Here is a 13,937-nt window from a genome sequence, read left to right as displayed (position 1 = left end):
AAAATCTCACAACAGGAATTTTTATTTTAATATTATCAACAGACCATGCAAATGTATTTTGCATTTATTTACTAAATTCTTAGTTCTATTTTGACAGATATTCTGAATTCCCTGCCAAAAAAAAAAAATCCAAAACCCAAAACAAAAAGGGTAGTGGTGAAAAGGAGTGTTACATTACATTTTAGTTAGAACTTACTTAAGAATTTATCCATTTAGTTTTGGAATATCTATGTACATTTAATGCAGATCTATTACTTGGAAAGTAAAGAAATTTGTCACTGTGTAAGTTATATTTAAACACACAGAATTAACCTATTATATTTTTCATACAGAATCACAGTTCTATGGCTACACACACAGAGAATAAGCAAGTAAAAATTGTTTTGATTTCAGACATTCTACTTTTTAACAGTGAATTTAATAAAATAAACTTCATGAATTCTATTATTTTTCTAACACAGTACATGGAAACTGAATTATTTACTATGTTTTAAGAATTTCTGTAACACATTACTTCCAGGATGAACATTCATTTTTGGTTTGCAGTTCCTGGAACTAACAGCAAGTTGATGGCTATCTATTAACTATATAAATTTCTATCAATTTTCTTGTAAAAACTGATATAAATAGAATGGATTGCTTCAGGTCAGAAAATAAGTTGAAAAGCAACATTTTTATTTAAATGCACTTTGGTCTTATAAATCTGATTAAAATTAAATTTGAAATTAACAGCCTGTACATTAAAGCCCAAACAGGCAATAACTTACTACGGTCATCTAAATAAAAAGCTGCATTGTCTTCCTCAAATTTTAATGATTATGTTAGATATGGAAGTATGATGAAAAGACTTCTAATTTTTGAAGAATAACAAACCAAGATTGACAAATACTCTATTTCATGATATTACACACTACACCTAATAGCAAAATTAATTACAACCTTTATAGTACAGTCACCTTCAGAACATTCTTTTCCTACAAGAATTTGCGCCCTGCTGTGATGGCCTTCTGGTTTCTGACTTGACTACCTTCAAATTTCATCAGTAGCTCTGAGAGAACATTTTTATTGTTTCAACTGTTTCATTCAATTTTGAATCAGCAGGAAAGCATGGCCTTTTTTCTCGTTATGTACATGCACATGATAGAAGCAGAGAGCTCAGAAACAATGGGCCAGAATTGTGTTCCTATTGGTATCTAGACAGGTGCTGAAATAAATACAGGAACAGACCAAAGCACGGTCTTCACCCCCTCATAAATCTTACTAAGCCAATTCAACCACGTCTGTGTCCAGATCACCTTTAGGCATGCAAGCACCTAGAGCATACCTATTCAAAAGAAATCCTGCCTGGTTACTAATCATGCTTTATGTTTCCTCTCTTAACCCACTTTAAATCTGAAACGCTACCATTTTTTTCACCTATGCAGCTGAAAAATTGGTTTTACATGTTCTGAATTCCCGACTGTCTGCAAACGTCGCCTGAGAGAAAACGTGACGAACACATCACCGGCGAAGTAGAACAGAGCTCGTACGGACAGACACACGGAAGCTCCCTCCCAAGTAGCTGGCCGAGGTGCTCCTGGCGCCACACCCACGGCAATAGGGAGCCCGCCTCCGCCACGACCCGGCCCGGCCCGGCTTGCCCTGAGGGCTGGGCGCCTCAGCCGGCACGTGCCGCGTTCCCCGGGGATCTCACGGGAGGTTCTCCACAGAGAAACGCATAAGCAGACGCCATATACGTAGCTACACGTACGCCTGCCGATGTCTACCCACGCTCGCCTCACGACCTATTGCTTCGGGGTCAGCGTCAGCTCCCGCGGGGGAAAACAAACAGCTCCCCTCCCCGCTGCTGCCGGCAACGGCCCCGCGACTGCGCGGCACCCGGCGGGGGCAGGGCGGAGAGCTTCCCCCCGCCCCGCGCACGTGGGGCTCGTGCTGAAGCACGCTACCACCGGCTGCGCCTGGTGCGCGCTCCCTCACGCCTGCTCCACCGCCCCTCCACGCTCCACCGCCCCTCCCCACTCCGCAGCGCGCACGCGCCTTTCCCGCCTCCTCCGCGCTGACAGGAGCGCGCGCGCGCGGGCGGGCAGTCGGGCTGCCGCCGCGCCTGCGCGGCCTCCCGGCGTGCCCGGCAACAGTGTCATGGCGGCTCCCTGAGGCAGGTTCCTGCACATGGGTTGAGGGGACGCCGGCAGCGTCTGTCAGCGCAGGGGTTGCGAGCCGCGGGCGAGCGAGGCGGCAGCGGTGGGGAGTGGAGCGGGGGCGGCGGGACCATGCTGGCCCTGGAGCGCTCCCTGCTGAGGGGCTTCCTCGGCGCGGCGGAGTCCCTGGAGTGGACGCAGGGTGAAGTCGCGTCGGCAGGTGAGGGAGGTCCCGGCCTGGCGGGGGGAAGGTGCCCAGCCGTTGTGCGCGGCCGTTCTGTGGGTATCCGGCACCACCAATGTCTCCACCGGCCACAGGCCGAGCCGGGATCGCGGCTGGCGTCTCCCTCCAGCCGCGCCCGCTCCGGGGGCGGTCGTGTGCTCCCGCCCTTTCTGCCCCTTGCCGGGCGCCGGCGGGCTCGGCCGTTGGGCTCGCCAGCCTGGAGGAGGGCGAGCGGTACTGCCGGCAGGGTAGGGCTGAGGCGAGAGGTGCGGCCGACAGGGCTCTCCTCAGAGTTTCTGGGCCGCTACCTGCCGGTCCCACAGGGCTTCAGGTGGAGAGGCCGCGGCTGAAGCAGTCCCTGCCCTGCGCACGGTGGCCGGCAGGCGCCCCACCGCCCGCTTCATGTCGGCACTCTGGAGGCTTTTAATCATGGTGCTTCCTTCGACTGCCTCGTGACCCGCGAGTGAAAGACTACCTGTTTGCTTGAATTTGGCAGTGATATGAAAGTCGCTCTTGTAGCAAGATGTGAGGAGAAAAAGTCTGTCATGAGCTACCTGTTCTATATTTTACTAGTTATTTAGTCACAGTTACTTGAGGGAACAATGGAAAGCAGTCTCTTGAGGGGACTTGATTAGGTTGCTACTGACCCAGCTTTCCTGCAAGGGAAGGCAGCGACTTTTAAAATGTAACATTTGTCATGAAAAGGCATTTCCATTTTTCAGACAGGCTAGAAATGCAGTTGTGCTCAAGTCATAAGCATGTGCCATACTGTTTAGAACATTTAGAGGTTGTAGGATATTGAAAGACTCATTTATCCCTACCCAAGCACTTAGTGAATTTTGGAAAAGAACTGTACAGAGCTACTCAGCTCTATTTCCTTATGTTACTCCTTCTCCTTATTTAACCTTAATCATTGTACTGTCTAGGAATGTTAGGTGACGTGACTGACAGATGTCAGATCTGTCTTATCTTTTCACTGAGAGTTGTGTATGCTGTTTATGGTGTGTGGTTGGTTTCTTGTTTGTCGGGGTTTTTTTAGTTTTGGTTTGTTTTTTTAAGTAGTGTGCTGCTATAAGATGTGGGGAAGACTGAAGAAAGGTATCTTGCGGTAGAGATAGAAAATGGTGGGGTTGGTGAAGATTCCTAGTTGTCACTTACGTGGGCCCTTCCTAATGATGATACTGAAACTAAAGACTGTAACCTTGAATTTGTATGGTGTCTTATAAGAAGCTAAACACAGAATCCAAAGCAGATTTTATGTACTTAAAGTTATGTTACAGTGTTACTGGAAAGAGAAAACCTCAATATTCTTCATTAGTGTCCTCACAGCCAATAGTTATTCTACAAACTACAGCATCACCTGTCGGGGCAACTAGAATCCAATATAAAGAAGTTGTCATTTGGTGAAAGAAAGTCTCCTCAAAGCATAAACTGGAGAAAGTTTCTTGTTATTTCTGTTGTCTGAAAGAGTATGACATCAGCAGGGCTGCAGAACCATTACTATTCTTTTGCATATGCCCTTCCAGGTACAGCTTAAAGTGTTTAAATCATCTAGCACAAATGATCTCTTATAGCATTCAGTTGATCATTGTTGTAAAGAACAAAAGTAAATTGTGGTCAGCAGCCTGGTCCAGAGAGATTAGGATGAATGTCCCTGTATCACCCATGCCTACCAAATCATCCATCGCTGCTATTGAAGTTGGTTCTGCTCTTGGTCTTCCCATATGTCTGAAATTTAGAATACTTGTTTTAGCTGGATGAGCTTGGGGTTGGTATTTAGTTCGCTTCCTTGCACAGCTGCTGCTTGTGTGTATCTGTACCTGTGCTAGTGTTAAATTGGCTAGCTCAGGTACTAATACTAGTGTAGCTATGGTAACACTGAGTGCATGGGAGCTGCGGTCCCCAGCTGGAATCACAGATTAATATTAAGGCACCCATCCTATGCAGACCTCTGCATTTCCTCAGCTGCACCATTACCATCATCTGCAGCAGCTAGTTTAAAACTAGTTAGTACATTTACATGAGTTGTAGCCACAGCTGTAGTGTAGGCAGATACTGATTTTACTCAAGAATAGAAGGTTTTAACATGGTGAAGTTGTTCTAACAGCTGCTGGATTTATTGCACTGTAGCATATCTGAAGAAAGAAGGGAAGGTACTTTCTGTGAACAAAGTTGTAGCCTGGGTCAAGAACTTGATGGGTTTGAAGCTTCTTAGGAATTAAATGTGTAGAATTTCATGACTTCTGTTTGTCTTGAAAGGCTTCAGGGGAGAAAGATTCATGGATCTAAATCCACCTTAGTAGTTACTCCTAAGAATCTGACTCCATATACAGACTTCTAATTGAGATAGTAAACTTATAATAGGAAAATAATTCTTTTATAAAGAAAAAAACATATTGCCCATTCTTTGTGAATATTCTAAGCATTTAAAGGAAGGACTGAGTAGTTTCTGCAGTTTTTACATGAGAATTTATTCACTGAACTTTACAAATATTGAACCATTTTTACTTGTTGCGTTTCCCCTAAAAGGGTTCTCTAGTCTGTGAAATTATTGTCTGTCATGGTTTAACCCCAGCCAGCAACTAAGCACCATGCAGCCACTCACTCACTGACCCCCCCCCCAGTGGGATGAGGGAGAGAATTGGGAAAAAAAAAAAGAAAAAGTAAAAGTCATGGGTTGAGATAAGAACAGTTTAGTAGAACAGAAAGGAAGAAACTAAAAATGATAATAATAATAAAATGACAATAGTAATAATAATAGGATTGGAATATACAAAAGAAGTGATGCACAATGCAATTGCTCACCATCCGCTGACTGATGCCCAGTTGGTTCCCAAGCAGCGATCCCTCCGAGGCCAACTGCCCTCAGTTTATATACTAGACATGATGTCACATGGTATGGAATATTCCTTTGGCCCGTTTGAGTCAGATGCCCTGGCTGTGTCCCCTCCCAACTTCTTGTGCCCCTCCAGCCTTCTTGCTGGCTGGGCATGAGAAGCTGAAAAATCCTTGACTTAGTATAAACATTACTTAGCAACAACTGAAAACATCAGTGTGTTATCAACATTCTTCTCATACTGAACCCAAAACATAACACCATACCAGCTACTAGGAAGAAAATTAACTCTATCCCAACAGAAACGAGGACATTGTCTTATCTATAGGATTTTACTGTAACACACTTATATAAAATGTTTTGGAGGAAGAAAACCCTCTTGTGATAATTGAAGTCATCTTCAATAACTGTAGTGTACGTGTTTGAAAGGCCATCCACGTATTTCCCCTGAAATTTCAGTGCAAGTTTTTGTTTTACATTCATCTGGCAGTTTGTGTTTCACTGTAACTTTAATACAAGTTCTGTAAAATTTATTTTGAATAAAGTGACGCCTGCTACTGCTGTTCTTTAGTTTCAATGCAACTGCACTTTTCCTGCAATGTAAATGAAGATTCATTGCTTGAAAGGGAACCTTGTCTTGGTTTGAATAGGTCTTGTAAGACAAAGTTGTTTCAAAGTTGACACTGATTTCTGTTTTCTTTTTTTTTCAGAAAGTGTTTCATTACTGCAGTTGATTTATGATGGGAAATACAAGGCAATATTTTCAAATTCAGCCATCCAGAATGTTTTCAGTGCATCTTCTGTGACAGAGGAGAACATTGACAGTTACTTGGAGAAACAGATTCTAGCATTCCTGGACTGTTCTGCAGAGGTTGATAACGTGGAAAGGTAGAAATTATTATTTATTATGTGGAAGATTATTAGAGGCCATGCTTGATTTTTACAAAAGGCATTTTTTTAGATTTTATATGTGACATAGGGCCTCCAAAATTCTTGTTCTGACAGAAAAACAGAAAACAGATTTCTTGGGTTGTTCCCCCCATTCCCTTGGGGCATCTATTCATTATCATTGTTTCTTTCACTGGATAGTATTGTGATATGAGGGTTTGTTGAAAACACTAGCTTTATTTACAGTGATTACCTCTGAAGCTGCTCATATAAAGAAGCCAATAAATGTAAATTCATGTTGCCACGTTATCATCAAACAATTTAAGTTTTCTCTCTGAAACGTTGCATTTCATTTAGGTGACTACTTGAAGTATCATGTAACATTACTGTCCGAGCAATGCCTGTATTTCTAAGTCTGAGTCATAGTAAGGTGGTTCTACTCTTCTTAATGTAAAATGAGTAAGGTATTACTAATGGATGCTATTCATCAATTTCTTCACAAGACTTTCTCTGATAGATTCTCTATAATTCTACCGCATGTGCTAATTCTTGCTGTTAATGAGTCTGACGTTAGTGTTTACAGTTTGCTACATAAATAACAAACAGACTAAATCTAGCCTGCTAGGGATAGTAGAAGCAGAAAACTATATGTATATATGTGTGTGTGTGTGCATATATTTGTTTATTATAAAAGGTGAAGGTGGGAAAAAGTTTTGCCGAAAGAAGAGCAAAAGATAAGAGAAGATAAAGGTAAAAAGAAAGTAAGTGGAAGGGAACATATTGCCAATAAGTGTGGCTGAGTACAAATGCTTGTGTTTTGGTATGACAGACATAAATCCAAGAGTTTTTGCTAAAATATCAGAGGGAAACAAGTAGTTGGCACCTCTAAAATACTGAGCTGAGATTTGTTAGTGATCTTAGTGTGTCAAAAGCTTATCTTCTAGTGTGGTACACAATACAATGCACTCCTGTTTTCTGAGTTGGAATGTTCAGAGGTTGTTCCTGTGCATTTTGTCTCTAGGTGGTTTTTTTCCTTTTTTTTTTTTCTTTCTTTGTTGTGCTGTTGCTGGTAAATATTAGCTGGAGTTTAGATGGTAACAGAGTCTAGAAAAATTTTTCAGTATTGCTAGATTCTGTTGTCTGGCAATAGTTTTTTCTGAATAATGTGACAAGGAAAGAAAGATTGATCAGGACTTCAAAGAGACCCAATCCTGATCTTAATCATTTCTTGAAATACATGTTGCTGCTTGAAATGTATGTTGCTGCCTTCATGAACCATTCAGCTTCTTAGAGTTAATCATAATCTATATCATGCACTCAGTAATATTTTATGTGTATCCTGTCATGGTCGTGTGTCATCTTCTCCTGCTCCCCCTGTGAGCTTTTATTGGCCTATATGCCATTTACAGGACTCTACTGCTGCTGCCCTACTGCAGACAGCAAACCAATTTGTTCCTCAGGTGCTCATACTCCAGCTCTTTGGTCTTTGAGGTTTTTCTTGTTCCCTTTGCAACTGTAGGCATTAGAAGCCTCCTTGCCAGGAGATATGGAAGCAGATCTGCAATATTTAGCCTTTCAGAAGCAGACAGAGGGTTTTCAGCCCAAAATTACAGCCTCAAGTTTTATTCAAAATGAAAGTGTGTGGTCTTCAAAGTGTATCAGTGTCTTCCAGGAACACTTTTTGTTTGTAGCGGTCAAGTGAAATTTTTCAAGCTCCGTTAGTAATAATATAAGAGGCTTTGAATTATATTAGTGCTGAAGGAAGTAAGTTGTGACTTTCTCTTGATAGAAAAACTTCTACTGAAAGACAGATCATTGCCTATTTTACATAGGCACTGCTTATAGCGCTTACATCTGTACCATGTTTGTCTCCAATTACTTTCTAGGTTAAAATGTGTTACATAGTTATTTTTCCTACCTGCAGGCCCTAAGCCCTGTGACTGCCTTAGGGAAGGAATTAATGCAACTTTTGCACTCTGACCTTCCATTGCCTATGGTGAAAAAGTTTTTGTTTATTTTTTTAATAGGTAAAATATCATTTTATTTTTCTGCTGAGTGATTCAAAGGAAGCGCAACAAACCTCTAAGTTCTAGCTCAGAAAATTCAGTAAGACACTGGTTTTCTTGTGACTTTTAGTAGACGAGATAAGTTCAAATATATGCTTTTTTTTCCCTGAACTGAAAGTTGTAATTCTGGAGATTAAAAAAACTCAATGGGAGTTGAATTCAATCAGAAACAGAAAGTTGGATAATGTTAATCTTATTCTTTTAGCACAATTTAAACACAGTACAAAGTATGGTTTTATGATAGTGTTAAAAGAACTCTTAAGGAGTTCTTTTTCTGAAGCTAAAACTGAGCAGCTTGAGGGCAAAACAGCTCAAAATTTGGATCTAGATTATAATTTCTTTGGACATAGCCTGTAACTTTTTCCACTTTCAAATCCATGGTTCTGTAAGGAAAACATTTAACAGTATTTTAAAATTTGCTCCAACTTTTTCTATCATTTTAACTGCTTCCCTCCTTTCCCTGCCCCAGACATTTTTTCACTATGGCATTTGTAACCCTAAGGCTTAAAAATGAAGTCTTACTGAATAGGTGATTTTTTTTTTTTTCACTTTTTTCCTGCTGTTGCTGCTCACTGCAATGGGTAACAGTTATTTTCCACAGAAAACGTGGCTTCATAGCTGTATTTTAAATCAGCAAATTGTAGAGCATGAAGCAATAGTATATGTGTTAACTATGTAGAGGGGGAATTACTTTTTATTTTTTCCTGAGCTCCGTGTGAAGGAGGTGCATTCATTGCCTGACATACAGTTTGATTCTGAAGACTGGAAGGAAATAGTGTGCAGGACACAACAAAAAGAATATTTTTGGAGAGCTTGTTTCAAAAGAGCTTGAAGGTCTCTTTTATGTTTGATTCCAAAACCTAAAGGAACAAGGAAATGAGCACTAACACTTGTTTATAGTGACTGTGTATTTACTACTTTTACCTTACTCAACACATAAATGAGTGCCAAACTTTCCAAAACAAATCCCTACAATAAAGCTTGTTATGATTTCCCAACTCGAATGCTGAATGGTATTTTTGGTATTTCCCTTGGGGCATCTGATGGTTAGTTAACTGGTTTGCTTTATATATTCAAAAACAAAAATGAAGAAATTCTTGCTGTTTCTGCAGCTTGCTTTGATGTATATGAATTGAAAAAAATGACTATTCAGTGTCTAATTTTGCTTTGACTTTTCTTCTGTAATTTCTGGCTTCACTAAAAAGAAAAGAAACACTCCCAAAACCTGTAACCTAATCACACGTTATACATAGCCTGGCTATTGAGTATTTTCTCACTCTTATATTTTTTTTGTAAATTCTAGCATTATATGCAAATCCATTATTTTTTCCAATAGAAACACTCTATTATTCTTTATTTTGAATTTGAGCAACATTAGGTATAGCAGTATGAATAGTACAGTGGAGTGTATATAAACATCTGATTTTACATTATGGATCACAATCCTACTGTACTTGGTGTAAACAGTGTTAAAAAAAAAAAGGCAGCAAAACCCCCATTCACATAGAGAAAGGAAGAACAACATGGATGGATACAGACATATGTCTAAGGAAATGTAAGAAATAAATTAAACTCTGTCAGTCACCATAGTAAGTGGAAGACTAGCAGCAGTCCCTCTGTTGCTTTTCAGGCAGCACAGAAGCACAGTTTTCAGGCAGCCTTCGGGAGGTGAGCATTTGCAGGTCTGCATTGTAAGCATGAATGGCAGTCAGGGAGATAGAATGAAATTTTTTCTTGAAAAAAAAAATAGAGATAGGCAGGGGACGCTAGCATTTGCAGGGATTAGAGGTTGGAATTGACTTTCTGATACAGAATGAGTGATAAGGAGACTGGAAGTTGGTCATTGATGTGAAAATGGGGGGAAAAAAAAATCAACTGGTGATGACAAATTAGCCAGTGGAAAGACAGTATCCTAGCCAAAGTAATAGAATTGGTTATCAGTTCTTCCAGAGGCCTTCTGCATGGATATAACTGTGTTACGACTTCAAGCAAGTTTGCCTGCCTGATAGATAGATGTCGGCAATGTTAAAAATAAATAAATAATTTTTAGTTGAAATAATAGTTAAATGATAAAATAATGAAAATGAGTCTTCAAAAGACTGAAGTGCATCTGTCAAATCACAGTGCAGAGATGGTTGATTATTCTGTGTGTTATCTTTTCCTTTCAGAAGCTTTGAAGCTAACTTATCATGGGAGAATAATTAGAAAATATGTCTATGTGGTTGTTTTGTGTGTAATGGTAATAACTTAGTGTACAGTAATTGTTAGTGCTTTGTGTTCTTGAGTTATTTGGAAGTTTAATGGTAATCTTAGATATGTATTCAAATAATATTTCCTGGTAGATAGTTAGTGGCTTAATAATGATAGCTAGTAAATGTTGTCTTGTTCAACAAGAACTCTTTATACTAGTCCTTGTTCTCTAACTCTCCTGAAGGCTCTGTTCATATTTTTTTTTTTTTAATCAAGTGTTCCCCACCTCTGCTTTCTCATTGTTCTACATCTTTTGTCACATTCTTGTCCACCAGCTGCTTGTTTGTGTGTGGCTTTTCCATTTGACTTTAGTTTTTTAGGGGTTGTATGACACTTTATCCTTTTGTTTCCATTCGGAGGACTCTTGCATCTGTAAGTCCCTTTTTTACTGAGGGGGGGGAAGACTAGGTTTTTCTAGTTCAGTTGTGTTCCTTAACATACCAATTTTCATATCAAACCAGCACAATTAAAATGTTAGCTTCTTGCAGGAAGGAGGCATTTTATATATGTCACAGGGCCCTTGTTGGCACATGACTCATTATAACACAATAAGGTTTGAAGTCATTAAGGAACTGTAAAACAAACCAGAAATTTGTATAAATCTCCTGAAAGTCTACACATGTTAAATCGACTGTTAAATTCTGAGTGATTGTGCCCTGCTTTCTGCAGACCACATAGCTTATTTGTTACTGTAGGTGCATAAAGAAATAATATCATAATGATGTTAGACGAACTTAGTCTTATAAATAAGGAAATTTTTGCCATACTTAGTTTCAGGAATGAAACAAAGTCTCATAAATCCCTCTTTAAATAAAATATTATGATTTAAATTAAAACGCATGATTGAGTCAGATAACATTTGCTGCCAAATTATCTAAACTAACTTGGAGGTGATAGTTTTGAACTTTTTTGATTTCATTTAGTTGTTTTATTATCAGAGGGAGTGAAAATAAACAGCTATGTCAAAACAAAAATAAACATGCTGTTTTGGAACATATACTATTGCAATATATTTTCTCTGAAAATGCTGAGGATTTCATGTATCTTAAGAAAATATAACAATCGTGCAATAAGCAAATATGGGATAATCTGCATCCTATGCTAATCTCCTTCTGATCTCTGATAGTTAGATACAGCCTTAAATTTTGAAACATGTGAACTAACTCTGCTTCCAAAATGTTTGTCATTAATTACAACCATTATAAACATATTTCCAAGCCTTTTAGTTCCCCAAGTGCATTCTTGAATATTACACTCACTGTATTTTCCTAACAAGAGTGATTTTTTTTTTTTTTTTTTTTAAGACTAAGGGTTTTGAATTAGTACAAGAATTCATCAGATCTTGTAACCTTAATTAAAAATGTAATATGTTGCTAATTGTTTTTCTTATCTATATTGCAGGCAGAGGCTGATGTTTCTACTTGGTGTGGGTAGTTTGCAGCTCTTCGTTCAAAGCAATTGGACTGGGCCTCCTGTTCAGTTAAAGCTTCAGGACTTTTTGCCATCTGCATTGTTACAGAAATTCTGTGAGGTATACTTGGATTTTAATAAGCTGTCCTTTTAGTGTCACTGCTTTTCACAAATAACCATAACGCATAGATGTGTCAGAGAAGGCACATCTGTGAGGCACAGTGCTAGAATGAATTGCCTTCATTGTTGATCCTACTGGCTGCTATTGCAAGCATCTTCAGCTATATCAGTTTTATAAACTAAAAGTACCCTGAAAGTGTCCTAAAAGTAGCTACTCTTTTTCTGCTTCAGAGATTTCCTGCTGGAGATGTTGGGTTTGGATGGGGTACATATGTTTATTTTATGGGAACATTTACTTGAAGGCCATTTGCAGTCAATACACTTTTTATTTATTTTGGGGTGTGTTCTTAGCTGGATCAAAGAAAGATACTTATAAATGTCTTAGAAATTTTCACTACTTAGGGTAAGTGTCGTGGTTTAACCCCAGCCAGCAACTAAACACCACGCAGCCGCTCACTCACTCCCCCCCACCCAGTGGGATGGGGGAGAAAATCGGGAAAAGAAGCAAAACCCGTGGGTTGAGATAAGAACGGTTTAATAGAACAGAAAAGAAGAAACTAATAATGATAATGATAACACTAATAAAATGACAACAGCAATAATGAAAGGATTGGAATGTACAAATGATGCGCAGTGCAATTGCTCACCACCCGCCGACCGACACCCAGCCAGTCCCCGAGCGGTGAATCCCTGCCCCCCCCACTTCCCCGTTCCTATACTGGATGGGATGTCACATGGTATGGAATACCCTGTTGGCCAGTTTGGGTCAGGTGCCCTGGCTGTGTCCTGTGCCAACTTCTTGTGCCCCTCCAGCTTTCTCACTGGCTGGGCATGAGAAGCTGAAAAATCCTTGACATTAGTCTAAACACTACTGAGCAACAACTGAAAACATCAGTGTTATCAACATTCTTCGCTCTGAACTCAAAACATAGCACTGTACCAGCTACTAGGAAGACAGTTAACTCTATCCCAGCTGAAACCAGGACAGTAAGGTAGAGGCTGCGTGTCTTGCAAATAGCAGAATATCTGGCAGATACTAAGAGAACAGTAGATTTGGGTGCTCGGTATCCTGTTGGTCTCATGGATGATGCCAAGTAAGTTGTAGTAGTATTAGTACAAAAATGCTAACTCAAATAGAGCTTTTGGAAGAGGAGGTAAAACTGAGGAGTCAATTTTATTTGCTTTGGCATCTTATGTAAATAACTAATCAACACCGTAACTTCATTTGTGAGATGCATATATTGTTTCTCATGGCAGTACCACATGTGATCTCATGACTTTTCTGCACCTGTGGTTCAGCACTGTTTCTTGAGCATTAATTTTTCTCTTGGATTTAAAGCTATGGTAAAATACTCATTACTGCAGCGTGTCAGGGAAGGACGTATCACTAGTCTCTGCTAATGCTAAATCTACACGACTTTGAATTTAGTATTTCACTGTGAATAAGATACGGACCATGAGCAATGTAAACACTGTGAACTGTAGAATGAGGGGAAGTCTGAGTATGTGAAAAGTTTCACGTAAGACCATTGGATCTGTGTTACGTTATTGTGGCATGTTTTTGCAAGAATTCTGTAATTCGTAAAGTCCGACCCTAGGTTTGTTTGCAAGGTTGTATTTCTCAACAGCCAATTCAGATACTGTATCTCTCCCATTTTTGTAAATAGATGTTTATCAGTTTGGTTCATCTTTTAGAGCTGACATGGTGTGTATATAGGCTTATTTTTGGCTTGATTTTTGATAGTAGAAATTCAGATCTTGTCTTCTGATGACTAAATAAGTAACAGTGGAGACCAAGTGTATTAAACCTTCTAGGATGTGAAATGAGTTAGCAGAAATTTTAAAGTATGCTATTTCTGCAGGGACAATGAGTTCAGTATGCTTTTATGTATAATAAAAAAAAAGAATTACAAACTAATTTCTTCCATTCTCCTTATAATGTGTTTATAATCTTTAAAGTTATAGTATTATATATCTTACAATATATATCTTATAATCTGTGGGTT

General features: G+C 39.5%; 1 protein-coding gene across 1 annotated transcript in view; it reads left to right on the top strand.

The window, feature by feature from the left end:
* The first annotated feature begins 2,106 nt into the window (after window positions 1-2,106).
* TTC27 (tetratricopeptide repeat domain 27) overlaps window positions 2,107-13,937 on the top strand; it is a 150,206-nt gene continuing 138,375 nt past the window's right edge. The window contains exons 1-3 of the mRNA XM_052805978.1: window positions 2,107-2,358; window positions 5,908-6,085; window positions 11,803-11,932. Coding sequence (XP_052661938.1) covers window positions 2,271-2,358; window positions 5,908-6,085; window positions 11,803-11,932 — 396 coding nt within the window. The 5' untranslated portion in view covers window positions 2,107-2,270. The remainder of the gene's footprint in view (window positions 2,359-5,907; window positions 6,086-11,802; window positions 11,933-13,937) is intronic.

This window comes from Harpia harpyja, chromosome 13 (assembly GCF_026419915.1).
Source record: "Harpia harpyja isolate bHarHar1 chromosome 13, bHarHar1 primary haplotype, whole genome shotgun sequence".
NCBI classification, from domain to species: domain Eukaryota; kingdom Metazoa; phylum Chordata; class Aves; order Accipitriformes; family Accipitridae; genus Harpia; species Harpia harpyja.
This window is presented reverse-complemented; position numbering and strand designations above follow the sequence as displayed.